Raw genomic sequence first — 26752 nt, 5'->3', positions numbered from 1 at the left:
CCGCCCTATCCTGGGTCCACGGCCTCTCTGGCCCTCCACGGCCCTCTTTCTCACCACACTCTGCTTGTCTCTGTCTTCTCTTCCTGTGTCCTTTCTCTGCCATGTGCCTCTCTGCCAGGGCCTGGTTTACACCTTCCTCTGGAGTAGTGAGGAAGAGCTCTGGGCAGCCCACCTGCTCCATTGCCTTCGTTCTGCCTGCCTTACCTGTGGGCCAGAAACTCAACTTAGGGAGCTGGAGGCCTGGGGGAGACAGCCCCTGACAGGCTGACCTGAGGGTTGCCTGGCATGCCGGGAGGCCTGTGTTCCTGCCAGGGAGGGGCCAGCGCTGTGGTCTGAGCTGCCCTTCCTGAGGCTAACTGCGGAGGGTGCCTGCAATGGAGGGGCTGGGACCTGAGGTGGGTGGTGTGTTACTGGGCCTGTCCACCTTGGCTCCAAGGGGAGGGGCCTTCTATGTCTTCCTTGCAGACCTGTTCTCCTGCTTCAATGGGGGCGAGTGTGTGCACCCAGCCTTCTGTGACTGCAGACGCTTCAATGCCACTGGACTGCGCTGCCAGATGGGTGCGTTTGGGCTCCACCCCAGCCCCGGGAAGGGGTGTGAGTGCAGGGAGCCCAGTGGGCCTGAGACCGACGAGTCTTGGGCTAGGTGGGACGGGGGCACCCCGCCTCACCAGTGGCTGGGTGTCACTATGGCTACCCAGAGGCTGTCTTTTCCCTGGCTCAGTGTACAACACTGGCCCTGAGCGGGACAGCATCTGCCGGGCGTGGGGGCAGCACCACCTGGAGACATTCGACGGCCTCTACTACTACCTCTCTGGCAAGGGCAGCTACACTCTGGTGGGGCACCATGAACCCGAGGAGCAGAGCTTCTCCATCCAGGTGAGACCTCCCCAGCCCCCCCTGACCAGGGCCTGTCCACTCAGCTGGGCTGCCTGGGGCTCTGCTTGTTGCAGATAGAGGCTGGTCCCCTCCCAACCGCAGCACCCACTCAGGGGGTCTGCACTGACAGGAACCAGGGAGCCTCTGGCTCCAGGCACTGATCTTCAGTCTGGGCCATTGCTTTTTTCCCCCATTCATTCATTCAGTCTGTCATAGACTTATCAAGTATGCATTACGTGTGTGCTGTACTTTTTCCAGAGAAGGCCTGGTGGTGTAGTGGTCATGCACTGGGCTGCCAACCACAAGGTCAGGAGTTCGAAATCACTAGCCACCCCATGGTAGAGTGACAGGGCTTTGTACCCCTGTAAAGAGTGACTGTCTTGGTAACTCAGGGGCTGCTCTACCCTGTCCTCTCGGGTCACTGTGTTGGCGTTGACTTGATGTCAGTGGGTTTGGTTTCTTTTTTTTTTTGTACTTTTTCCAAGGGGTTCAGCATTGGGATGCTTAATGGAAAGGTAGGCAGTTCAAACTCACCAGCCGCTCCGAAGGAGAAAGAGAGGTTGTCTGCTCCTGCTCCTTCAGAAACCCGAAGGCGCAGTTCTACTCTGTCCTACAGGGTCACTATGAGTCAGAATCAAGTCCATGGCCAGCGGTTTGGCGCTTGGGTTTGGCCCTCTTTTCCTGGCACAAGGCTTGGTGGACAACAGCACAGATGCAGCCACTGTCTTCCCAGAGCCCGGCGTCTAATGGAGAAAGTACACGTCAAAGCACACGAGTCATTGCGAGTGCAACTGCGTGCTATGGAGGAGAAATGCCACAATGCGAGAGAGTGTGCATGGAAACCAAGCCTCGCTCGTTGGGAGGGTTGGTGCTGATGGTATGCCAGAAGACTTCCTGGAGGAAGTGGCCTTTATATTTGGATTTGAAGGGTGAATTGGGGTTAGTGAAGTGAAGAGTGGGAGCAGGGAATGATGGGTGCTTCAAGCCCGAGATAAGAAGGCGTAGTGCTTCAGAGCAAACGATAGAGGTACTAGACTATTTAGTATAGGAACACCTCCTCCAAGATGCCTTCCTGGATCCTTTGACTGCCCAGGTTAGCTGATGGGCTCCTCTCTGTAACTGGAATTCCATACCATTTGTCTGGCACCATGGTTCTCTGACAAAGATCTGTGTCTGGGTTGGTCTCCTCTGCCAGCTGTTAGCTTCTTGAAGACGTGGACCACATCTTTTCACTTGGTGGATTAAAACAGACAGACCGTCAACCCAAACTCACTGCCATCGAGTTGATGCTGACTTCCTAGAGCTGTTGTGTGGGTGTGCTGCTTGTCTGCCCTTGTATCCATTACCACCCTTCCATGGTTTCCTGGGACATCAGCACAGAGTTCAGGTGACCAAGGAGTGAGCCCTATGTCCACACTCAGTGGGCCCAGAGTGTGGTCCTTTTAGAGCTCAGTACAAGTTTGTCACCCACAGGAGTACATGAGAGAGCCACTGGTAGGCAAGCCTGGTCAGCACAGCTGCTCCCTGCAGGAAGTCCACTGGTCAGTGCCAAGTTAGGGCCATGGGCTGGAGCTTTGGGGGGATCCTTGTGCTGACTGTCTCCCCCTGGTGCCCTCTTTTGTCTCAGATTGAAACCTGCCAGGAGGCTGCTCCGGGAAGCTGCCTGTTGTGGGTTGGGGACAGACTTTTTCCATGTCTTTGCCATTTTACGATGGACATGTTGTAATTAAGCAAGCCAGTGGGTGACGAAAAAGAAAAAAAGAGAAGAGGAAATTTTCTAAGAATGCATTACACATTAAGCGGGGGTAAACAGAATGCTGTGAAATGTTTGCTTTATTTATGCCTGTCTTTCTGACGATGACGTAGAGTAAGCACTTCAGTGGCCCCTGGCCTGGAGTGGGGAGGTGGCTTTCACAAGCCCCACTTTGGGTTGGCATGGCTTATCCAGATTTCATAATACTCCAGTCAGGGAAGGCTTTCTTCCATCTTCAGTCCTTTCCTCTACATTCTGGGGAGTCCTCTGTCTGGGTCCTGTGACCTGGTCAGTGTGAGTTCTACCTGAGCAGGAGGCAGAGGAGATGAGACATGTGTGTGGCCTGCCGGAGAGGAGTGCCGTGTGCACCTGTGTGCAGGTGCTGCTGCAGCAGGTTGGGCTCTATTCTTTCTGGAGAGTCGAGTATATTTGTAATGTGTTCCCCGGAGGTGCCCTGTGAGTGTGCAAATGGTGTGGGATGGGTGCGCTTGCCTGTTCTGTGTGAGTGAGATTGTGTTGATGTAGACATCAGCCTTCACTCTAGGGGGATGCCTGGACTGAATAAACAAAGAGTCCAGAAATAGGGGCATAGCATGGTGTACTGAAAAGAGCCCTAGAATGTGACCCTGTAGAGCTGGGTTTGAATCCTGCCCCTTCCTAGCGGCGTGCCCTACAGTAAGTCAGTTCACTTCTCTGGGCATCAGTTGGCTCCTCTCCAGAAAACAGAGAAGCTTAGCCCTGGCCTTGCTGTGGTGCCACCAGGACTGGGGGAGATGACGGAGGAGTGGATTGATGTTCAAGGGGTGGATGGTCAGCACTAGTGGAAGCTCAGAAGATTTCACTGGGTTCAGAACCAAGCTCGGGCAGACGTGGGGCAGGAGCCCTGCAAACTGTCCTCTGAACCTCCTCACTCAGGTGCACAATGACCCTCAGTGTGGCACCTCCCCTTACACCTGCTCGAGGTCTGTCAGCCTCTTCTTTGCCGGTGAGCAAGAGATCCGTTTGGCCAAGGAGATCACCCACGGAGGTGTGAGGTAAGTCATTCTAAGCACGTCTCCTGAGTTGCCCTACCCCCTGGCACCAGTGGTGTGGGTGGGTGGCATCTGCTCCTCTCCAGCCCAGAGGGAAATGTTTTCTTGGGGGAAACAGCAGAGGCTCTACCACCAGGCAGGGCATGCTAGAAGGGCTAGCTGTATTTCTGGGGGCTGCCAGAAGTTAAGACCCTCCTGGTTTTGTAGAACTCTCAGCTCTGTGGGCCCCCAGATGACAGGGTCCCAGGCAAATAGCTGTGTTTCCAGACAGCTGCAGGTGAGCTGCAGTGTGGGTGTGCTGCTTAGCTGCCATTGCGTCCAGTACCACGATACCATGCCTCGTTTGCTCCCATGACTTCACAGCAGTCTGCCCACACAGATCTGCCTCGTCAAAGCAGATGCCGTGTCCACCTTCACCGTTTTCTGATAGCCTGGAGTTTGAATACCACAGGTTCGGGTGACCAAGGAGCGAGCCTGATGTCCACAGTAAATGGTCCCAGAGTGTGGTCCCTTTGGAAGTGATCCCTGCCTCTCTTTCCCGCTGTCATCGTTTTCTCTTGCCCCCACTTCAGTGACGATCAAAGGAGTGGCAGGGAGAGGGTGGGAACCGTGGCTTCTCCTCTTTCTCATTTCCTGCTTCAGATATGGAAACTGTAACCCAATTTTGGGGGTTGAGTGTAAAATTGATCTTGGCTAAAAGCAGAAAATACTAGAGGTTTACATGGATTTTCTTGATGGCGCCGAAGGCTTGGAGCATGACAGACTCTGGACAGCCGAGAGAAGACCAGGATTTCAGAACGCTTCCTCGTGCTCTTTCGGAACTTGTCCTTGGGTCAAGAGGCAGTTGTGCGACAGGACAAGGGGTTACTATATGGTTTCACATCAGGAAAGACGTGCCTCAGGCTTGTATCCTCCCACCATCAGGTTCCATCTGCATGCTGAGCGAGTAAGAATCAGGGAACTGGATTATAGGAAGAAGGCAGTACCAGGGTTGGAGGGAGGCTGATTAACAGCCTGTGGTATGCAGAGGACACAACCTTGCTTGCTGAAAGGGAGGAGGACTTGAAGCACTGGCTGAGGAAGATCAAGGCTTGCAGCCTTCGGGATGGATTACATCTCCGTGTTAAGAAGACCCAAATCCTCACAATTGGACCAATCGGGAGCATCATGATAAATGGAGAAAAGGTGTCAAGGATTTTGCCTTGCTCCTTTCTACTATCAATGCTCATGGAACCAGCAGCCAAGAGTTCAAACGCCTCGGTGCATTGGGTAAATCTGCTGCACAAGACCTCTTTAAAGTGTTGAAAAGCAAGGAAGTTACTTTGAGGACTAAGGTGCCCCTGACCCAAGCCGTGGTATTTTCAATGGCCTCCTGTGCAGGTGAGAGTGGAACATTGACTAAGGAAGAAGGAAGCCCAATCGATGCATTGAACGATGGTGCTGGCAAAGACCATCGACGTGCTCTGGACGCCAAAAGAACACTCGCATCTCCTTGGGACAAGCACAGCGATGAGGCTCCTTCGGGGCCAGGGTGACGACTGCCTCGCATCCCTGGAGAGGTTCCATCATGCTTGGTAAAGTAGCGGGGCAGCAACAAAGAGGAAGGCTCTGAGCAAGATGGATTGACGCAGCGGCGACAACCCCGGGCTCACACAGAACGATGGCGAGGATGGCACAGGACCGGGCAGCGTTTTGTTCTGTCATACACAGGGTCGCTATGGGCTGGATGGGCCCAATGACACCTCGCAGCAGCAGAGGGAGTGCACCTGGTCAATGCACTCAGCTGCAAGGGGAAGGTGGGATGTTCAAGTTCACCCAGAGGCACCTTGGGAGGAAGTCCTGGCAGTTGGTCATTGAAAACCCCTGTCTGAAAATCAATCATTAAAAGCCCCAGGGAGCACCGCTGTGTTTGAACATTTAGAGGGCTGCCAGGAGCCGGAATTAACGTGACAGCACTGGGTTTGTGTTTGTGGATCTTTTTGATGCCCATGTTGGCAGCTTAGAAACATCTTTTGTTTCCTTTTCCTAATTTTCAGGGCTTGGAAGTGGCCCAAATCTACAGCTGAAAAGGTGGTCACAAGTCCTGTAGCTCTATTTCCTGTGTTTGTAGTTCTCACTCCCGTGTTTTCGTGTTTTTTCTTTCTTTCCCTTGGCTTGGTCTTTTCTCTTTCTACTCCATTCCTTTTCTCCACCAAGAACATCAACAAAGTTGAAGTCGGCTTATACCATCCCTTCTGCCCAGAAAAGGACGGACAAATCAGTCACTCTTAAATTTTCTCCCTCCAGGAGAATCGCAGTGTTGGAAAAAACCTTGGACGGAGAGAGTCCCTCTCTGATAGTAGACTCCCAAGTACCAAGGAACCAGGGGGTGGGCTGGGGGACTTTGAGGTCCCCTCGTGGCAGTGGCCATCTGGATGACCAGGCCCTGGGTAGTGCTATGTCCCTGGCATTGGGCAGCGTATCCTTTGGTGAAGGGCGGGGTGCGTGGGTGGAGTGGTTCCCCTGGAGCCCTGGCTATGCTGTGCAGGGTCTCTCTGCCCCGTGTGATGGGGAGCACGCGTCTTCAGCGGCTGGCCGGCTACATCATCGTGCGGCACCAGGCAGCCTTCACCCTGGCCTGGGATGGTACCTCTGCTGTCTACATCAAGATGAGCCCTGAGGTCCTGGGTGGGACCCACGGGCTCTGCGGGAACAACAATGCTGACCCCCAGGACGACCTGGTGACCAGCTACGGTGAGGCCCAGGACAGCTTGTCTTGGACAGGCTTTGGGGGTGGTGGTGGTGAGGCATAGATTTGAGTGGACAGAGTGGGGGGTGGGGGGGGGCTGGGATCTGAGGAAGGAAGACCCAGTGGGCGGCCTCACAGCCTAGCAGCTGTTTGGCCTCATTCAAGTTCTGAAGCACTCGGGACCCCCGTTTGCTCATCTGTGCAATCGTGGAAACAGGCATCCCTGCCCCCATGGATAAGCTTGTAGAGGTGACTGCGCTGTCTAAAGGACCAAACTCCATTTTTTACACTGCAAGGGGAATAAAAAACCAACCTTCATGTCCTCCCTGCGAGGTGCTGCCGATGGCCCCAGCCTCCCTGGTGGCAGGTGGGCTGAGTGAGACCACGCAGAAAGGCACCTGCCCACAGGAGGCTAGGCAGCCTCCCAGGGCTTCAGGACCAAAGTTCTTCCGAGGCGTTTAGAAGGATTTAGTCACTGACTGCGTGGACCTCATGTCCACAACACACTGCACTACTCATTTGTGTCTTCCTTCCAGCAAGCATTCTTAGAGCACCTACTCTTGCTAAACACTTTGTTAAGTAGGATTGACCCCTGCAAGATGTGTGTGTGTGTGTGTTTTGAGGAAAGCGGACCAGCGAGGAGCTAGGAAGACAAAGGGTCCAGCTGGTTGTCAATGTTGGTAGGAAGGAGTGGTAGGAAGTCTAAGTCAATATCCTAGACGGAGCCCTGCTGACGGTGGCCAGAGGAAAAGAAGTACCGCCTTTTTAAAAAAAAATCATTTTACTGGGGGCTCATACAGCTCTTACCACACCCCATCTACTCATCAATGTGTCAAGCACATTTGTCCATTTGTTGCTCTTATCGGAAGTACTGCTTTGTGAGCACCCACACTGCACACCAAGTGCTTTAAAGACCAGAGTCACCTCATATGGGGATTAGCGGTCCCATTTTATAGGCGGGGAGACTGAGGCTCGGAGAGGAGCAGGAACTTGTTCAGGCTCACACGGCACGTCCCTTTGGACTGCCTGGGGCGGCTTCCCAGGAGCTGGTGTGTGGCCCAGTCGAGGCTACTGTAGATTCTTGAGCAGCCTTGAGGATGCGGTCCAAGCGGCTTTTCCAACCAGGAGAAGGACTCAGTTGAAACACACCAAATGGAACGGGAGTACAGGAGTCTGAATTCTTCAACTCCTTGCCCATCTCTTGGCATCCCTCCCCTCTGGCCCTCCTGTACCCCCACCCATGATTACCCCAGTTGTCCTCTGCAGGGAAGCTGACAGATGATGTGACTGAGTTTGTGCACAGCTGGCAGGAACCAGCCCCCAACCAGCCTCCAGGGCCCTCGACCTTCTCCCCTCCTCGCCCACCGTGCCTGCAGCAGAGCCCAGGAGCCATGCAGGTCTGGTCTCTGGGGGGGACTCCACCGCCACCCCACCTCTACTCAGGGCCCGGCTTCGGTCCCGTCCAGCTCCTGACCAGTCACTGGCTGCAAGGGCCCAGGCCCCTTTCTTCTCCCCACTCTCCTCTCTCTCTGGCCCACGTGGGGGTTTCAGGGGAGGCTGATGAGATCGAAGGGCTGTCCGTGGCCCAGCTGGCACTCACCTCTGGCTCCTCGCCCTTGCCCAGGGTGTGTATGAGCGGTGTGAAGCTCTGCTGCGGCCTCCCTTTGACGCCTGCCACGCCTACGTCAGCCCGCTGCCCTTCACAGCCAGCTGTAGCAGTGACCTCTGCCAGTGAGTGGGCAGCCCGGAGCTGGGGAGGGGGTTGGGCTGCGGGAAGACCTCTCCCACTATAGAACGAGGGCCTGACAGATACCTCCGACCACCTGACATTTTAATTTGGCTGCATGGGACAGAGCTTCCCAGTCAAACTGAGGTCCAGAGACAGGGCCTACCCCCTCAACCCTTCAGGGGAGCATTCTGTGCATGTAGATGGGCTCCCAGCTCTTTTTCCCAGCTGTGTGGAGGGCAGTGGTGCCCTGAAGCCCCTCAAGTCTCTAGTAGGCTCTGTCTGGGGGTCTGGAGGGGGGCGGTTGGGCGTCATTGCACTATGACCCTTCGTCTTCCTGCACAGATCGGCAAGTGATGAAGCCACCTGGTGCCGGGCGCTGGCCGAGTATGCTCGGGCATGTGCCCAGGCGGGGCGCCCCCTGATGGACTGGAGGTCGCAGCTCCCGCAGTGTGGTAGGTGCAGCCTAGCTGTGGGCGGTGAGGGCTTGGACAGCCTGGGTGTCCAGTGTTGCTCAGAGCTGCGGTTGGCAGAACTTTCACTCTGTGGTCCCATCCTGCTTGTGACAGATGGAAACAGGGAGGCTCAGAAGGGAGGGGGGGGGGCAGTGCAGGGCCACAGAGTGAGACGAGGGGGGTTCTCAGAGCCTCTTAGGCCTGTGCCAGTTTCACCAGTACTAGTGTGCTACGCTTGAGCTTCTCACCAAAAGGTCAGCAGTTCAGAACCACTAGCCTCTCTGTGGGCGAAAGACGAGGCTTTCTACTCCTATAAAGAGTTATAGTCCCAGAAACCCACAGGAGCAGTTCTATGAGTTGGCATTGACTCAATGGCAGTGTGTTTAGTTTTGGAAAGGGATCAGAAAGATCAAAGCCCTCTCGCTCCCACCCAACGGCCTGGAGTAGGGACCAGATCCTGGCAGCACCAGGGCCAGGGTGGGGCTGACAGATCATGGCACCCCGTCCCTCCCAAGCTGTGCGCTGTAAGGAAGAGGGCTTCACCTACAATGAGTGCATTGCCTGCTGCCCCGCCTCCTGCCGGCCCCAGGCATCCTGTGTGGACAGCGAGATCGCCTGTGTGGACGGCTGCTACTGCCCCAATGGTATGCTGGGGCGGGGATTGGGGGGGTGGGGGCTGACAGCATCCCCCTGGCCTGGCAGAGGTGGGCACGAAGCAAGGGGTCCGGAGATGTTTGCTTGTGCAGAGAGTACAGTGGTGACGGTCAGGGTTGCACTGCAGCCTCTGGTGGGATCCATCAGGGCTCTTACACCACCGATGAAGACTGAGCTTTCTGGGGCGTGTAGATGAGGACGTGCGCTCATTCCTTTGCACTCAGGCATGGCCTGGGCACCCAGCCGTGCACACTTTCGCAGAGGACACACCCGCCCACAGTGTCCCTGGGGCCTGCAGCTCATTTGATTAGGAGTCTTGGTGGCAAGGGCCGGAGGGAAGAGAACATAAAGATACCGCCACTGGCGTCAGGAATCCGATCCAGGCTAGGACATGGTGTGGCCCCGGGCCTGTTTGGGGATTAAGACAGAGAGAGCTAAAGTTCAGTAGGCGAAAGGTTTGTCAGGGCAGGCTTCCTGGGGGAGGGGGTACCTGAGCTGCGTCCAGACTCTGTGGTTCCTTCTGAGAGGGGGTCAGGAGAAGCTATTCAATGTGCAGGTGCAGGTGCAGGTGTGTTCTCTGAGGCCAGTTCTACTCTGGGAGGGCTCCCAGGGCGGTGGATGGAGCCCTCTGGCTGAAGCCTGGGAGCTTGTGTGTGTGCGTGTGCGTGTGCGTGCGTGTGCGTGTGCGTGTGCGTGTGTGTGTGTGTGTGTGTGTGTGTTTAGATGAGGGAACTTTGTCCCAGGCAAGGGCAGCCAAGGGAGGGCTGTGAGCAGGGGCGCAGGGGAAGTGGGCCGACTCGCTGTCTCCCTAGGGCTGATCTTCGAGGACGGGGCCTGTGTGGCCCCAGTGGAGTGTCCTTGTGAGTTCCACGGGACCGTGTACCCGACTGGCTCTGTGGTGCAGGAGGACTGCAATGCCTGGTCTGTGCCCGCCACCGCAGGGGAGGGCCCTCCTCCCAGGGCTGCCCAATGGATCTGGGGGTCCGGAGGGGATCTCAGTAGAGTAAGGTGACCAGATTTTAACATTGGTAAAGCGGGACAAAAGCGGGACACCATTGATAAAACTCATATACTGGCGAAATAGCCACATGGCAGCCGAAAACTGTGCATTCTTTCAAAAAATCGGTACTTTTTTAAAACGCCGCGGGACGCGGGACAAATTGTTAAAAATCGGGACTGTCCCACCAAAAGCCGGAAGTCTGGTCACCTTACAGTAGAGCCAATTCGGAGAGGTGTTATCTGCGTCTGTGTCTGTGCATATCTGTATGTGTGTGTGTGTATCTGTGTGTGGTGTGTCTGTGTGTATCTGTGTCTGTGTATCTGTGTATGTGTGTGTGTCTGCATGTGTCTGTGTGTGTGTCCATATGTGTCTGTGTGTCTATGTGTATGTGTATCTGTGTGTGTTTGTGTGTATCTGTGTACGTGTCTATGTGCATCTGTGTGTGTCTGTGTCTGTATCTGTGTGTATATGTCTGTGTGTGTATCTGTATATGTGTGTGTATTTGTGCGTGAGTGTGTGTGTTGGTGTGTATATCTGTGTGTGTCAGTGTTGGTGTGGGCCTGTGTGTGTGTTTCTGTATCTGTGTGTGTATTTGTTGGGGTGGGGGGAACTTCACCTCCCATTTCAGAGATGGGGAGACTCGGGGCTGGGGCCAGGAGCACTATGGGCCTGCAATCTCCTGAGAAAAGCACCTGCCAGCCTGAATGGGAGCCCCCTGCCCCCTGGGCCTTTGTGTTTCAGCACGTGCACGGCAGGCAGATGGGTGTGCAGCTCGGCCGTCTGCCCAGGTATGTCCTTGAACTCAGGGTCCAAGCTCCCCACAGGGCAGGGCTGTGCCTCCCTTCAGATTGGCCTCCAGGGTCAGAGGCATCACCCCATTGACCAGGCTCTTAGAGGGAGGGCCAAGGCTGCTCTGGTTCCTTTCTGCTGCTCGTGCTCGGAGCCAGCGAAGCAGCTCCCATGGACGGGGCCTCCCTCTGCCCTGCAGCTGAGTGCTCAGTGACTGGTGACATCCACTTCACCACCTTTGACGGCCGCCGGTACACCTTCCCTGCCACATGCCAGTATATCCTGGCCAAGAGCCGCTCCTCAGGCACCTTCACTGTGATGCTGCACAATGCCCCGTGTGGCTTGGTAAGAGCTGGGGGGGTGGGCTGGGGGCAGACCCAACCCAGCTAGCCAGCCCCTGCCCTACTCCCTCTAGAGAGGTTGGGGTTTTGAGGCAGGTCCACAGGTCTGCTTACAGCCCACTTACCCTGCTGCCCCTCCTTCCTGGACAGAGCTGAGAGGCAGGAGCCTGGCCTCTGGCTCCAGCACGTCTGCTGGCCGGAGTCTCTCCCTTTCCTGAGGTTCTGTGGTTGTTGCTTTCTGATCTCTCAAATGGATCTAGTTCAAGGTCCTTTTGTGCTTCCCTGGGCTGGACTGTCGACATGTCTGTGCGCTCGGTTCATGTGCTCCAGTCATCCGCTCAGCATACACTGAACGCCAGTTTGTGCCAGACTTTGGGCAGGATACAAGTCTGACCTGGCTCTGTCCTCCTGGGCCTGCTTTGCAGACCTTAAGATCATAGACCATCCTGTTACAGGAGCTCTGAGAGTGTAGGGGGATTGGGGAGGGGAGACCTCTAGGAGGAACTGTGATCTCCCTCAGAGTACGGGTGTTTGCGAGGCTCATTGGAGGAAGTGATCTGTGGGCTGTGCCAGGCACCTGGGAAATGACCAGTTTGTGGGTGCAGGGGAGACTTGGGTGAAGTGTTGGGCTGCCCCCTAGTGGTGACTCCTTTGCTCCTGCCACTGGCTGCCGTGGAGCCAGCTCTCAGCCCTGCTCAGAGCTGCAGACCCAGGCTCTTCCTGATCTGGAGACTAAAGGCTCACTCCCCTCAACTCAGGAAGCCATCCCCCAGAGATATATATATCTTTTATCTGTATGTAATATAGATTAAAGATCCACATCTAGATATGTATTTATCTTTAATCTGTATTGATATTATCTTTTACCTCTCTATGTATTTATGTATACATGCATACACAAACATATATGTGAATGACGAGCAAGATAAACAGTGCTACTAGGAAAGTATCTAAGGAACCAGGCTTGATCTTCAGAGAAAGCAGAGTGCCCTAGAGCAGCGGTTCTCAACCTGTGGGTCGTGACCCCATTGGGGGTCGAACAACCCTTTCACAGGGGTCGCCTGATTCATAACAGCAAAATGGCAATTATGAAGTAGCAATGAAAATAATTTTATGGTTGGGGGGTCACCATAGCACGAGGAACTGTATTAAAGGGTTGCGGCATTAAGAAGGTTGAGAACCACTGCCCTAGAGAATAATGATAATGGAAAATATTACAATAATAATGAAAGCATTAATAATAATTGCTAACTTTAGTATAGATTTATTATGTTTAGGTGCTATTCTATTTCCTTTATATATGGTTACCTATTTAATTCTCACAGCAGTTCTATGAGGTACGTTCTATGGACAGCCCTATGTGGCAGATCAGAAACCTGATCCTACATCCATCTCTATCTAATATGTATCTACATGTCTGTCTATATCTATATGTAGATAGATATTTCTATCTATCTATCTATCTATCTATCTATCTATCTATCTATCTATCTATCTATCTATCTATCTATCTCTATTCCTATACCTCTACCTATCTATTGAGAGAAAGGGCATTCTGGAAGGACTTGATGGCGAATCAAAACAGTGACATTGGAATGTGTGTGTGTGTGTGTGTGTGTGTGTGTGTATGTGTACGGTGTGGGGGCAGGTTGGAGCAGGGAAAGATGAAAGAAGAGTAAGAAGAAGCTAAGAGGTCAATCTTGGGCTGTTTCAGGGATTTTCTGTCCCTCCTTCGGAGGAACTGTCGCCGAATGTCTTTCCAAGAAGCTTCAAGTCTTGATCATCTCTTTTTCTGTTCACCCTCCTGTTATGCTCTCTCTGGCTCTTGCTTGGACTCAGGATAAAGTCCAGAAAGATTTCAAGGCTTTGTATAAGACAAGCCTTGTTAGTCTCTTGAGCTTCATCTTAAACGACTTAGCCTAGTGGGCTCTGGTCCCTCAGGCCTTCTTTTACACCCTGGAACGCTGGAATGCATGAGACACCGGGCAGGGGCAGGGCCTTGGCCCAGTCTGCTCCTCCCTCCCGGGGGCTTCCATGCATCCTTCTATCTCAGTTCAAATGTCACCCTTTTGTGCCTTCGTTTTCTGAATTGCAACACGGGGCTGTCCATAGTACGTACTTGTAGAACTGCTTTGAGGATTAAATTATATCTATATATAGATCAAGGGACCAGAATAATACCTGAACATAGTGACTCTCTAGCAAAGTTAGCTGCTATCATTATTAATGCTTTCATTACTGTTGTTATTGTATCTTTTTAACTTTCCTTATTCTCTAAGACAGCCTTTGCTTTCTCTGAAGATCAAGCCTGGCTCTTTCCTCGTATACTTTCCCAGCAGCCTACACCTGCCAGCTGGCCATTGTAGGGAACTAACCAGCTGTGTAACTACATGTGTAATATCTGTGTCTCCCCAAAATATGTAATCTCCATGAGGACAGGCACTGTGTTTATCTTGTTCATCATCGTATTCATAAAGCCTGGCACAGGGTGCCCTTTGCATCATAGGTGCTCAGGAAATGTTTGAATGAATGATGCCGTGAATGTCTTTCTGTGAAAGGGATGTAGGGATGTAAGCCCCCTTTTTCAGAGAGAGAACTTGAAACCCAGAGAATGTTTGCTCGTTTCTCCAATTTGAGCTCCATCCTTCATTTCCCAAATAAGGGCATTAGGTTTGATGGTTCCCAGTGTCACTCTGAGAAGCCCACCCCAGTCTTAAAATGGGATGGAGTCCCTGCCCCTGGAGAGTTCTCTTGGGACCAGCAGGCCAGACAGACTGCTTCTGTCTCATTGGCCTTTCCCTCTCTCCAGAACCAGGACGGGGCCTGTGTCCAGTCTGTGTCAGTGATCTTGCACCAGGACCCTCGGAGGCAGGTGACCCTGACCCAGGCGGGAGATGTCCTTCTGTTTGACCAGTACAAGGTCACCCCGCCCTACACAGACGGTATGACTTAGGGTGGGGGCTGATTCTCCCAGATCCTTCTGCCCACAAACATGGCCGCATGTGCAAGAGCTCCAATTGTAATGCTGGGTGGGTCAGGTCAGGAGGCACATTGGCCCCAGGAATGCGATGTCTCAAAGTGTGGTCTCACCCCCAACCAAACACCACGGTGGTCATTGTAGCCGTATCATCAATTCACCTAACATTGCCCTGTGAATGAAGCCATCCCATCCTGCCTGATTCCATGAAGGACTTGGTAGTCCGAAGGAACTGTTTAGAAAGAAGAGCCGAGCAGCAGGGAGAAGATTTTTTTCCAAGAGGGGGATGGTGGCGGAGGTGGTGTCATGGTCCCAGGGAGTGAGGGTACCTGCCATTTGAAAAGGCCACCAAGATGCAGGCCACAAGGCTGTCACGTTAGTTACAATTCTACAACCCAGTCTAAAATTTAAGTTGGCTGTAACTGAATATAAGGAGCCCTGGTGGTGCTGTTGGGGAAGCCTCGGACGGCTCACCACAAGGTTGGTGGTTCGAGCCCACTAACCACTCCACAGGAGAAAGCTGAGGCTATCTGCTCCCATAACGATGCCCAGTCTCAGAAACCCTTTATAGGGTTGCTGTGGCTATGGGGCAATTGAGTGTAGCATCTGTATTGCGTCCTTCCTGGTTGCCATTATGCAGGAAATAGAGAATCATCACTCATGTGGTCAAGGAAGGATATCCCAGATGCTTAGGATACTTTGACACCTTGTGCTAAAAGAAGTTCCTCAGATGGGGATGCTTTCACAGGTTATCTCTGGCCCCTGATGTCATCACTGGACAAGGTTTCCTCATGGAGCCCATGACCTATACGGGGAGGTGGAAGTGAGGCATGGGAGCGGTGGAGGTGGGCGGGATGGGTCCTGCGGTCCGGTCCTTCCATCTCGGACTGTCTGCTTGTGCGCTCAGATGCCTTTGAGATCCGGAGGCTGTCGTCTGTGTTCCTGCGGGTGAGGACCAACGTGGGTGTGCGGGTGCTCTACGACCGCGAAGGGCTGCGGCTCTACCTGCAGGTGGACCAGCGATGGCTGGAGGACACCGTGGGCCTTTGCGGCACCTTCAACGGCAACACGCAGGATGATTTCCTGTAAGCGCGCCTGCCCGCCCGCCCGCCCGGGAACCGGAAGTGGGGAGGGTAGGCGGTGTGTAGAGTCTTGCTGACTCATAAGGGCAGGTAGAACGACTCCAACGGGCTGGTCAAGGCTCTCGATCTTGATGGAAGCACACGCAGCATCTTTGTCCCGTGAAGGGGGTGGGTTGGGGGGAGCAGTCAGCCCTTGGATGGGCCTTGGAGCAGGGTCCTGCGGTGTCTGCAGGGCTCTTTTGAGCGTCCACAGAACTGCCTAAGAATGTCGCCCAGGAGCTGTGATCTCTGACTGGCACCATTAGCGAGTGATTCCTACTCCTAACTTTACGTGTGTTTAGAAACACTATGAAGTCTTCAAGTGGGAGGAACTCAGGCGGGGCTGGATTTATCTCATGGAGCTGTTTTTCTGAAGGAGCCCTGGTGGCACTGTGGGTTAGGTATTGAGCTGCTAGCCCCAAGGTCGGCAGTTTAAACCCACTGACTGCTCCTAGGAAGAAAGATAAGACTGCTTCTGGGGAGATTTATAGTCTCAGAAGCTCTGGATAGGTCACCATGGGTTGGAATCTTGGCAGTAGATTGTTGAGGTGTTTGGGTTTTTTAAGTGCTTGCTTGCTTTAATTGTGAACAACTTTACATAAGTGTAAGCCTTGGTGAGTCAGACACCACCATGCCTACTTTCACTTTCTGTTCCACCAAGCTGGTCTAACCCATGTACTCTCTTCCTGCTTGATGGCTGATGGCTTTTCAGCTTGTACCCTCGGAGCCCCCCAGTATTCAAGGCAAGGGACCCATCCACCCCCTTTTGGGAATGAACACCATTTAGGAACTTAGAGCACAGGAATCAGACTTTCCAGAAAGGAGAACAAGGGCGTGATCTTAAAGACTGGAGCTTCTGGCCACTCCTTCAAGTGACCATCATTGGCCAAAGCAGGAAGACTCAGGGGAGGCTTGGCTTTGGTTATTGGTGCTAGGGGTCATGGAGTCAATTCCAACCCATAGCTGCCCCATGCACACCAGAACAACGCTGCCCTGTCTGGCACCATCCTCACACCATTGTCCATGTGCTGGAGCTCATCGGTGCAGCCCCTGTGTCAATCCATCTCCTTGAGAGCCTTTCTCTTTCTTACCGCCCTCTACTTTACCCAGCACGATGCCCTTCTCACGGGACTGATCCTTCCTGAAAAGTGTGCCAGGGATTGGCTACCAAATCAAAATTCAATGTTTCTGTGCAAACTAAAAACAAGAAGACGCCGAGAGCTTTGCAATGCACACTCCTTTTAAAACGCAGCACCCCACCCTCTCTTGCCTGGTGAGGCTGAACTGATGTCAGGGCAGCTGATCAGATGGTGGAGGCTGACCTGGTGTTCTAGATTTGAACTCTGGGTAAGGATGTCGCTGTGAGACGGGAGTGCTCTCCCTTCCCCGGATCAGATTTGGGCATGGTGGATGCCGAGTACACTGATGTAAGACCCACGGACTATGAGCACAACTAGAGCCCCTCTCCATTCTACACCTGCACCTACTTTGGTGATTCCGGTGATTGCCGAGAGCTCTCCTTTCTTTATTGACTGCTGCTCCCTTGACCGTTGCCTACCTAGAGAGAAAGGGATAAAGGGGTGTTCAGAGCCACTCTTTAGAAGTGTGGAGGGAGGAGGTCTTAATGGAGTGCCCTTTAGTACTCATGATGACACCCCTGTTTCTCCCATTCTGACTTGCGGCACTGAGGGTGGGCAGGGCAAGATGGGACAGTGTATGGTCCCAAGTCCATCTGGAGCCTTTTCCAAGCTTATTAAATGTGATATGTGTCCCTATGTGTGTGTATGCACCCATAATTCCATGTGCTTGGCCATGGCTGTACAGAGCTCCTTGGCCGTGTGCGTGTTGGGCTTGTGTGTGTGTGTGTGTGGGGGGGGGGCGGGTGAGGGAGGGAGTGCACCTGCTGTGCCTGTATGAGTGCACCTTCCATGTCTGAGTGGGACACACACGCCTCATGTGCGAGTGTGCACGCTTCATCTGTAGTGTGTATGTAAGCAGAAGCAGGTGGATGCTTCCCTGGGTGTGTTCATATGTTCACCTGGGTTTACACGGACACACGTGTGAATGTGGCTGTGCTGTGGCTGCAGGTCCCCAGTGGGCGTGCCTGAGAGCACCCCACAGCTCTTTGGCAATTCTTGGAAGACGCTGTCTGCTTGCTCCCCGCTGTCTGCTGGCTCTCCACTGGACCCATGTGACGTGCACCTGCAAGCTGGTGAGGTGCCCAGATATCAGGGGGAATGAGGCGCCAGGGAGGCTCAGGCCACAAGGAACACTGGGGCCTGGTGGGGAATGGGCCACCTGGGCAAACTGGTGCAGACGGTTAGAGGAGGAGGAGCTTCAGGTAGGGGGACAGGAGAGAAGGGGGTGGCCAGGTGAAGCAGAAGCTTTAAGTCCTACCACGGGTATGCGAAAACACACACACACACACACACACACACACACTCCTGGATCTCAGGGAAAAACCCAAGGTCCTGACAGTGGCTCACAGAGCCCTGCACTCTGTCCACTCCCCTCACCTCCCAGACCTCCTGCTCTGGCCACACTAGCCTCTGGGGTGTTCCCCACCCCAGCCCTGCTCCCACCCACAGGCCCTTGCCTTTGCCCTTCCCTGCCTGCAGCAAGCCTCCTTCTGATGTGTACCCTCCCCCGCCTCCTCGTCAACGTCTGCCCTCACATCCCACATCCCAACTCTTCGCCAAGGCCTGCCTGGCCACCTCACAGCCCTCCCCTCCTTCCCTAGATCCCTTGCCTTCTAATTTCCTGAAGGATGGTCTCCTTGCACCAGAATGTAAGCTCCGTGCAGGCAAGGAGGCCTGTCTGGCTCACAGCTATACCTCTGTCCAGCAGATAGATTTTTACTGGGCACATGTGGAATGCATTGTGTGAGTGCGTACCTGTGCCTGTGTGCACTCGCACGCACACCCACTCTACCGCACGTGCACTATGCTCACAGACAGCTCTGCAGTCAAGCCCAGCCTTAGTAAGATACACCCGGAATGAGGCACAGGCCCCGTCTCTGCCCACATGTTGTGCACACACTCTCTGCACACATGCACACACACACTCGGGCTGTCCGGAGAGGAGAGGCTGAGGTCCGGGGCACTGATGGGGGCCCCTCCACCCCTTCCTGCCCTCAGCCTCCTACGCGGTGCAGGCATGCAGCGTGCTGACCGGGGGGCTGTTCGAACCCTGCTCCACCTACGTCAGCCCCGTGGCCTACTTCGAGCAGTGTCGCCAGGACGCCTGCCGCTGCGGGCAGCCCTGCCTGTGTGCCGCGCTCGCCCACTACGCCCACCTGTGCCGGCGCCACGGGCTCCCCATCGACTTCCGTGCCCACCTGCCCGCCTGTGGTGAGTGCCCCGCACGTGGATGCCCCTGCGAGGGCAGCCGGGTGGCCAGAGCTCGGCAACCTTGCATGGGGGAGCTGTCGAAGCTCTCCACCGGGCTCCTCCTGCCTGCTCTCACAGTGGCCAGACAGAACTTACAAAGGTCCCGGCCCCTGTCCAATCCGGTGGAGTCTCTGTAGGTTGAGGAGAATGAGCTGCCCGCCACTCCGCTCCTCCTCCTGCCCCTGCCCACGCTCCTCCCCTGCAGCCCCCCTCCCCCCCAGCCCCACTGAGACAGACGCTTGCAGATATTAGTTGGATAAATGAGCCAGGCACTGCAATGGGCCACAGGAGGCCTGGTTCCGATCCAGCTCTGCCGGTAACTTGCCATGTGTGTCCTGGGGCCAGGGCCTGCCTCTCTTTGAGCCTCACCTTCCTCAGAGCTGGTTGGATGGGACCAGGCGTCCTCCAGAATCACGACAGAACTTCAGCAATGAAACTAGGCTCCTAGGTGGGCCGAGTACACTATTGTTGGAAACATCATAGCTGGCCGTGGGGCCCAGGGGTCAGGATGTACCAATAAACTAGTAACAGATCTCAGTTTACCTCGGTGTCCAAAGTGTTCACCCATCTACCTAGTCCTCTCTCCCTTTCTTGTGATCCGGCCCTCTTATCTTCCTAGCTAGCTATGTGTCTGTTCAATATATCGTAACACACCGTTTTTTAAAACCTTTTCTAAGGCAAGTCTTTGAAATCTGGTGTGTACATTGTACGTAGGGCGTGTCTCAGTTTGGACTGGCCACACTGCACGTGGCTCGGGGCTGCCATCTTGTCCAGGGTAGTGATGACAGATCAGAGCCCACCACACTGGTCATAGTCGGGCATCATCCCCTTGGAAAAGCCTTCCGGGAGACTCTGCTGGCAGCTGGGCCTGAGCACAGCTGAGCATGGTGGTCTCTGGGTCTCTGCTGGCTCTGTGGCCCTGAGTCTTGGGAGAAAGGCCCTGGCGGGCACAGCTGACCTTCACAGGCCCGTTCACCCGCACGACCAGGACTGGTGCAGGCCCACGAGGGGGCGGTGACATCCACTCCCCTCAATACCCTTATCTGAGGGCAGTGTCCCTCAGGGCGGAGTTGACACTATGGTGGTGTCCAGGGTGAACCCGGCAAAGGGCTCACCCTATCGCACTGTCACCCGGCACAGTGAGAGGGTGTGCAAATCTGGAATTGGCCCTGGATCCAAATCCTAGGAGGTGTGACCTGGGCGAGCGAGCGTCTCACTTCTCCGCTCTCAGTTCTCCTCGGCGGGATGTGCAGTGACTCCCCCCACGCGGTGGGGATGATGACGACCATGCACGATTTCCCTTCCCGCTGCAGCACTGTCCTGTGAGGCCACCAAGGAGTACAGCCCCTGTGTACACACGTGTGGACAAACCTGCCAGGACCTGGCTGGCCTCGAGGCCTGTGGTATGGACAGTGGTGGCCACCGCAGTGGGGACGAGTGCGTGGAGGGCTGTGCCTGCCCACCAGATACCTATCTGGACACCAGTGCTGACCTCTGTGTCCCCAGGTAAGCGGGCCAGGGGACCCCAGTGTGCAGGAGAGAGGAGGCCACGATCTATCTTCAGGGCGTCCAAGACTGGGCATCTCTGTCCCTGCCTCTTTTCATCGTTGTAGGCAGACCTTGGTGGATGGAGTGGGGGGGCGGGGGAGTGGGTGGGTAGGTGGGCTCACATCTCTGAACCTCTCTCCCAGGTCCCTCTCCTCGGCTCTGCTTCCCCACAGGACAGGGCTACTCCACGGAGCCAAGAGCTCTCTCTCCCTTCTCCTCCCACTCTCTCTCCACCCCCACCTCCTTCCACAAGCATCTGTGGTCCCTCCAGTGTGTCCCAGCGGTTTCTAGGCCCCAGGGATGCGGCTGAAAACCAAACAGAGTCCCTGCTCACAGAGCAGGGGGAGCAGGCGCAGCAATGATAGTGGGGACTGAAAGCTCCGAGCAGAATAAAGCAGAGCATTCCCCACAGGGAGTCCTGGGCCCCGGGGAGGGAGGGGGCCCGTGCTGTCTTATCTGCCATGATTCCGGCTGAGGTAAGGCCGGAGTGGAGACCAGAAGGACGTGAGGGAGGAGTGCTCCAGGCAGAGAACACAGCCCAGGGCCTGCCGTGAGCGCCGAGAAGCCTGGGGACTGTGTGCAAGGAGCAGGGTGGTCCCCACGGGGCTTGTGCATGGTTCTGTTAAATGGTTGACATTTGACTGGTGACTCTCAGTTGGTGGTGGGGGGCAGGGGAGGTTGGAGGACCCTCAGAGGGCAGGGTGCAATTTCAAAGGCCATTTTAACCCACACAGCCCTCCGTAGGCTACAGAGGTGGCCCCAGGGAGCCTGGGTCAAAGAGAGCAGGTTCTGTCTAGGGCACGGGCGAAGGAAGCTGAGAAGTACCAGGCTTGGATGAGTTCTGGTATGCCTCCACCCCCTGAACCCGGAGGTGCCCTGCCCTGAGCAGTACGTGCATGTAATGGGCAGGGGCTGTGGGAGGGACTAGAGATGGAACCAGCCTTTGCCCTGAGCCCCCCATGGAGGAGTCAGTGGGGCGGTGCGTGCGCGGGCCCCAGCCTGGTGTCAGAATATTTAACTCATAGATGGCCCAGGCAGTAGTCCAGTATAAAGTACGGCCAGCACGCCCGCACGAGGAGTCGATACCAACTGGTCCCTGCCATGTCATGGACCCTGAGAACTGGGTGCCCCGTCTTCTATTGGTACAAATGAGGCTGGCCGTGGAAGCATATGGAGACCAGGGAGGTTGGCGTCATCCTTGTGGGCTGGAATGCAGAGAGGGGTCAGGGACATCGCCGGTGGGCCTGGGAAAGGCACAGAGACTCAGAGGAGGGCTGGGGCTGCTGCACTGATACCGCTCTGCATGTGACTACGAATCCATCCTCTCCCCTGTCCCGTGTCTCAAGTGACCTGTGTGCAGCCACCCCTCCCCCAAGGGTCTCTTGGGCCCAGAACCAGCAACATCTGCCACCTCCAGAGCAGTTTTCCTGCAAAGGGTTCCTTCCTTTCCTGGCTGTGCTGGCTCGGCCCGCACCCTTTCTCCCTGTGCTCCCTGTCTCTGTCCTGGGCCCCCTTCCCTCCCCAGCTGATGCACAGGCCTCTCCCCAAGCTCCTGGCTGCAGCATCCTTCCTGGGATAGCACAGTGGCTTCCCTGCCCCAGTTCGAGGCTGAGAAGGCGGCCCTGGCCTTCGTTCTCTGACGCGGCTGCAGCAGGGCACCCACGAGCTGGTGGATGGGAAGACCGGACCTGTTTTCCCTCATGGCTTAGACCCGTGGCCGTCAGGTCGATTCTGGCTCCTAGCCACCCTGCAGGACAGGGGGCAATGGCCCCAGAGGGGTTCCCAGGCTGTGGCCCCATGGTTAAAGCACTTGACTGCTGGCTGACAGGAGGGTGGGTGGTGCAGACGCTCTTGCTGCGGGAGGAAGAGAGGCAGTGTGTCTCTGTGCAGACTGCAGTCTTGGAAACCCCTCGAAGCGAAGCCGTTCTGGGGGCCACTCTGAGTCATTGCGGTCTGGGCAGCATGCTCTTCCTGCTTTAAATCTGTGTGGAAGTTGCCCTGGTGGCCCCGGGACTAAAGCTCCGAGCTGCTGCCAGAAAGCCGGGGTGGTCCCAACCCCTCAGCCTCTCCGTGGGAGCCAGAAGACAGGCTGGGTTTTTCATCCTTTACGGAAGCAAACTGCCACGGCATTCCCTTGTGGGCCTGGACCCCGGCCTCATCCAGCGTATCAGTTGACAGTCCGGAGCCCTGGTGGTGCCATGGTTGAGAGCTCTGGGCTCCAGGGAGGCTCCGTGGGGAGACTGCAGTCTCTCAGCTCTGTCCACCTGGTACTCCCCATGCCCGCTCCAGGGGTGGGGTGTCCTTTCTTGTCTCTGTGCCCGAGCTGCCCTTCTCCTATCTAAACTCCAATCAGGTCTCCACACTCCCTGCATTGACACAGGCTCCTGGTGGCACGCACTGAAGTGCTTGACTGCTAACTGCAAGGTTGGAGGTTTGATTCCACCGGCCTCCCTGAGGGAGAACGACGTGGCCCTCTGCTTCGGTAGAAACATGCGACCTTGGAAACCTGCTGGGCAGTTCTGTCCTATCCCCTCTGGTCACCAGGAGCCAGCACCCCCTCAGTGGCAGTGGGCGTGGCATCCTGATACAGCTTCATGACTGTAACAGAGAAAAGCCCCTCCCAAGGGGAGGGCAACCTCAGGGAGAGGTGTCCTCGGGACTCCAGCACAGACTGGGGGGCTGGGGCGGGCATGCTTCCAGGATCAAGGAACCAGCCCTGACTGTTTCTAGTGGCCAGGGTCCCTGTTCCCTGGTGTTGTGTCACAAGTCACAGTAGGTGCCATCCCTTCTCTGCTGTTCGGAAGCCCCTGGCAGGCTGTGCCCCAGGCTCTGAGCATGCTCCTTATCGCTGCTCCCTGTTCCACAGGAACCAGTGCTCCTGCCACTTCCAAGGAGTGGACTACCCGCCCGGAGACAGTGACATCCCATCTCTGGGCCACTGGTGAGCTCCCTGGGTGCCAAGCAGCCCAGAAGTTGCCCACAGACACGCACGCAGCTGAACGCATCTGTCCACGGAGCGATACCGCCCTCCGCTCTGCTTAGGGGGCCTGCGACAGTGAGCGGGGCTGTCTGTGTGAACCCCACAGAGGCCAGAGCAGAGACTCGGGGCCCCAGGGCCTGCAGTGATGGGGATTCGGTGTCTGGGCTCTTCAGTGACCAGGCTGGGCTAACCGGATGCTTCTCTCCCTGCAGCCACTGCAAAGCGGGCGTCATGAGCTGTGATAGCAGAGCCCCAGGTAAAGGTGCCGGGAAGGGCAGGGTGGCCTGGGTGGTGGGGAAGCGCTCGAGCACAGACCAGGAAGGGAGAGCCCGGCCCAGGCCTTGCCCAGCCCCGGCCTTCTGGATTGAGTGACCTCCTGGGAGAGGTTCTGGCTTGGAAGGTGCCCTTCTCAAACCCTGTTCCAGTGTCAGCCCCCTCCAATGACTGTCCCTCCTGGTTCCTGGGAGCAGTCAGCTGGGCTGTCTGGCAGCTCCTACAACTGCCTTGGGCCCTGGGTTTCTTTGGTCTGGGCCATTGACGATCTGGTGAGGCTCCCTCTCTGCCCACCCCGTGCTGGGCAGGAGATGGGCACAAAGATGGCAGTGAGGGGTCAGTTTGGGCCTTTAAGAGGCCCAAGCAACAAAGACGAGGCTAGGGAGGGAACTGGGGTAGGTCAGTCTGAGCCGGATGTGGCGGCAGGGTAGAGTCGTGGGGTTGGCACAGGGCGAGGAGGCCCGGGAAGGAGGTTGACATAGATGGGATTTCAGAATAACCTCTCAGCAGGCAGTGAAGGGCAGGCCGTCCAGGGTGGCAGTCTGGTGGTTGTCATGTTGTGAGACAGTACACATCCACCTCTCTCTGTGGTGTGTACTTGGGAACCCAGGAACTGCCCCCGTGCTAGTCAGGACCTCAGGAGGCAGCTGTCTCTCTGAGTCCCAGATGCTGGGCACCCCTGGTCTCCGTGCATTCTGCTGGGTGCCCATGCTGTCCATCGTGCCTGCCCGCTCTCTCCCAGCTACTGCCTGCCCAGCAGGCCAGGTGTTCGTGAACTGCAGTGAGCTGCACACGGAGCCGGAGCTGAGCAGGGAGCGAACCTGTGAGCAGCAGCTGCTGAACCTGAGCATGTCGGCCCGCGGGCCCTGCCTCTCGGGATGTGCCTGCCCCCAGGGGTATGTACCCCAGTCGCCTTGGTCTCCCAGGCCGAGGGCCGGCAGAACCAGGCTCCCCCCAGAAGGCTTAGACAAAGGCTAAGCCGCTTTAAGTAAAACATTGTGGATTAAACACCTGCTTTTTCTCTGCTTCCTCCTACACCCGTTAGGAAATGCTGGTAAGATAGTAAAATAGGTATAAGCCCACAGAGGCAAAGAGAACAGGGGTCCTAGGGGGTGGCTGTGGTCGTGCAGAAACGGACATTGCAGAGTGGGACTTGCCGAGAGGAAGGCAAGGTGGAGCAGAGCCTGGCTGCCCCTGGAGGGGCGGGGAGGGAAAGGCACACGGTATGAATGGCAAGTCTGTGCCCCAAACAACAATCTAGACACGGGCTCACAGCTGCTCAGAGGTTCTAAGGCTGTCACCTTTCCAGAAGCAGGCGGCATTTTCCTCCGCGGAGTGGCTGGTGGGTTCAAACTGCTCCTCTTTGGGTTTGAGTTTAATACTTAACCCACTGCAACACCAACACAACCAAACAAAAAAGCACCTCACTGCCATTTAGCCAATTCTGACTCATGGGCACTCCCTGTGGGTGTCCGAGACTAACTGTGTACGAGAGTAGAAAGCCCAGCCTTTCTCCCTTGGAACTGCTGCTGGTTTTGAACTGCCGACCATGTGAATCGCAGCCCAATGCATAACCACTACCCCACAGTCTGGTATAGAACTGCCCCTGTGGGTTTCTGAGACTGTAACTCTAGGGGAGTAGAACGTTTCTCCAACAGAGTGGCTGGTGGTTTTGAACCACTGACCTTGCGGTTAGCAGCCTAACACATAACCACTGTGCCACCAGGGCTCCGCTGCCACAACAGGGTTCCTTAAATATGCGTCTTTAAAAAAACAAAACCCAAGCACATCGCCATCCAGTCAATTCCGACTCAGCGCGACCCTGTACAGCCGAGTAGAACTGCCCCACAGGATTTCCGAGGCGGTCATTCTTAGAGAAGCAGGTGGCCACGAAGCCCCTGCGGGGTTTAAATGGCCAAGATTTGGATTCACTGTGGCGTCTTCAAGCAGTGGAACCCCTGGGTCTCCTCCCACCCCCATCCCACAGGAGACCAGTGCAGAGTACCTCTGGGGAAACTCGTTCCGAGACACTCCCATCTTAGGGCAGTGGGCTGCAGCTGGGGGCCTGTGTCTGAGGGCTGTACGGGGCCGTCAGCGCCTGTGCCCAGGGTCTGCTTATTGGTGCACACCATGTCCCCTCCTGAGCTGCATGCTGCGTCCTCGTGGGTGGCAGACTTCTGGGCCAGGGCAGGGCTGCCCCTCCCTGGTTTGGCCAGTGACAGAGGTTAGTTTGAACCTCACTGAGCAGCAGTAGAATGGCTTGTGGGCACATGACCAAAAGTCTCTTCTAAGGTAAATGCTGAGAGCCCCCCCACCCGGGACAACCAAATGGCTGTGGGGTCCTCTGCAGATGGCAGGCCCAGTGAGCTGTGCTCCTTACCATCTGCTTCTGGGTCCTTGCAGTCTGCTCCGACACGGCGATGCCTGCTTCCTGCCCGAGGAGTGTCCGTGCACCTGGAAGGGGAAGGAGTATTTCCCTGGGGACCGGGTCACGTCGCCCTGCCATGCCTGGTACGTGGGGCCCCTGCTTGGGTTTGGCTCTTTGCCGAGGGCCGCCTATAGGGAGAGGGCTCCTGGATACGGCCCAGCATGCCCCCTCTCACCATGGTCACGATGCGGTGTGAGTTGTATAGAGATCTGAATGCATGCAACCGTGCGCACAAAGGAATATTTGGGGTCTTTCTTTTGTATACACGTGGGGGTGAATTTGTTTACATGCTTATAAACATGCCACCGTGTTTGCGTATCTCTGTGAACACGTGTGTGGGGGCACAGATCGATCTTGGAGGCCCATCCAGTTATCCGAATATGGGCCCTCGCTGTGTCTCGTGTGGGGCAGACACTGTCTGTGTTTTTCTGCCCTTGGGAACTGCAGGGTCAGGGTCTGGTCCATCGGCTCCAGCCTGCCTTCCCCCGCTGCATCAGGGCGTAGTTACAGGCCAGAGGCCTGACCGCTCGACCCCAGAAGTCCCGGGTAGAAGGTCAGACATGGAGCTCTGTGTGGGCTGTGTGCTCATAGGCGTGTGGGGCTTGGTGACTGTGGCATGCCAGGGCTGACATGGGTGCCACATGCATGTGACGAGAGCCTGGGGCTGGCCGGCCTGGACGGGC

At 55.8% G+C, this 26752-nt stretch overlaps 1 protein-coding gene across 1 annotated transcript in view; it reads left to right on the top strand.

Moving 5' to 3' along the window:
* OTOG (otogelin) overlaps positions 1 to 26752 on the top strand; it is an 82587-nt gene that overhangs the window by 4928 nt on the left and 50907 nt on the right. The window contains exons 5-24 of the mRNA XM_045291141.1: positions 466 to 558; positions 722 to 876; positions 3545 to 3663; positions 6188 to 6393; positions 7655 to 7785; positions 8013 to 8119; positions 8460 to 8569; positions 9085 to 9213; positions 10036 to 10144; positions 10965 to 11011; positions 11212 to 11357; positions 14163 to 14295; positions 15238 to 15415; positions 17539 to 17663; positions 18589 to 18801; positions 20154 to 20346; positions 23255 to 23329; positions 23581 to 23624; positions 24384 to 24537; positions 26045 to 26152. Of these exons, the coding sequence (XP_045147076.1) occupies positions 466 to 558; positions 722 to 876; positions 3545 to 3663; positions 6188 to 6393; positions 7655 to 7785; positions 8013 to 8119; positions 8460 to 8569; positions 9085 to 9213; positions 10036 to 10144; positions 10965 to 11011; positions 11212 to 11357; positions 14163 to 14295; positions 15238 to 15415; positions 17539 to 17663; positions 18589 to 18801; positions 20154 to 20346; positions 23255 to 23329; positions 23581 to 23624; positions 24384 to 24537; positions 26045 to 26152 (2575 nt within the window). The remainder of the gene's footprint in view (positions 1 to 465; positions 559 to 721; positions 877 to 3544; positions 3664 to 6187; positions 6394 to 7654; positions 7786 to 8012; positions 8120 to 8459; positions 8570 to 9084; positions 9214 to 10035; positions 10145 to 10964; positions 11012 to 11211; positions 11358 to 14162; positions 14296 to 15237; positions 15416 to 17538; positions 17664 to 18588; positions 18802 to 20153; positions 20347 to 23254; positions 23330 to 23580; positions 23625 to 24383; positions 24538 to 26044; positions 26153 to 26752) is intronic.

This window comes from Echinops telfairi, unplaced genomic scaffold, assembly GCF_000313985.2.
Source record: "Echinops telfairi isolate 266 unplaced genomic scaffold, ASM31398v2 ScPeMD7_60;HRSCAF=208, whole genome shotgun sequence".
NCBI lineage: Eukaryota > Metazoa > Chordata > Mammalia > Afrosoricida > Tenrecidae > Echinops > Echinops telfairi.
This window is presented reverse-complemented; position numbering and strand designations above follow the sequence as displayed.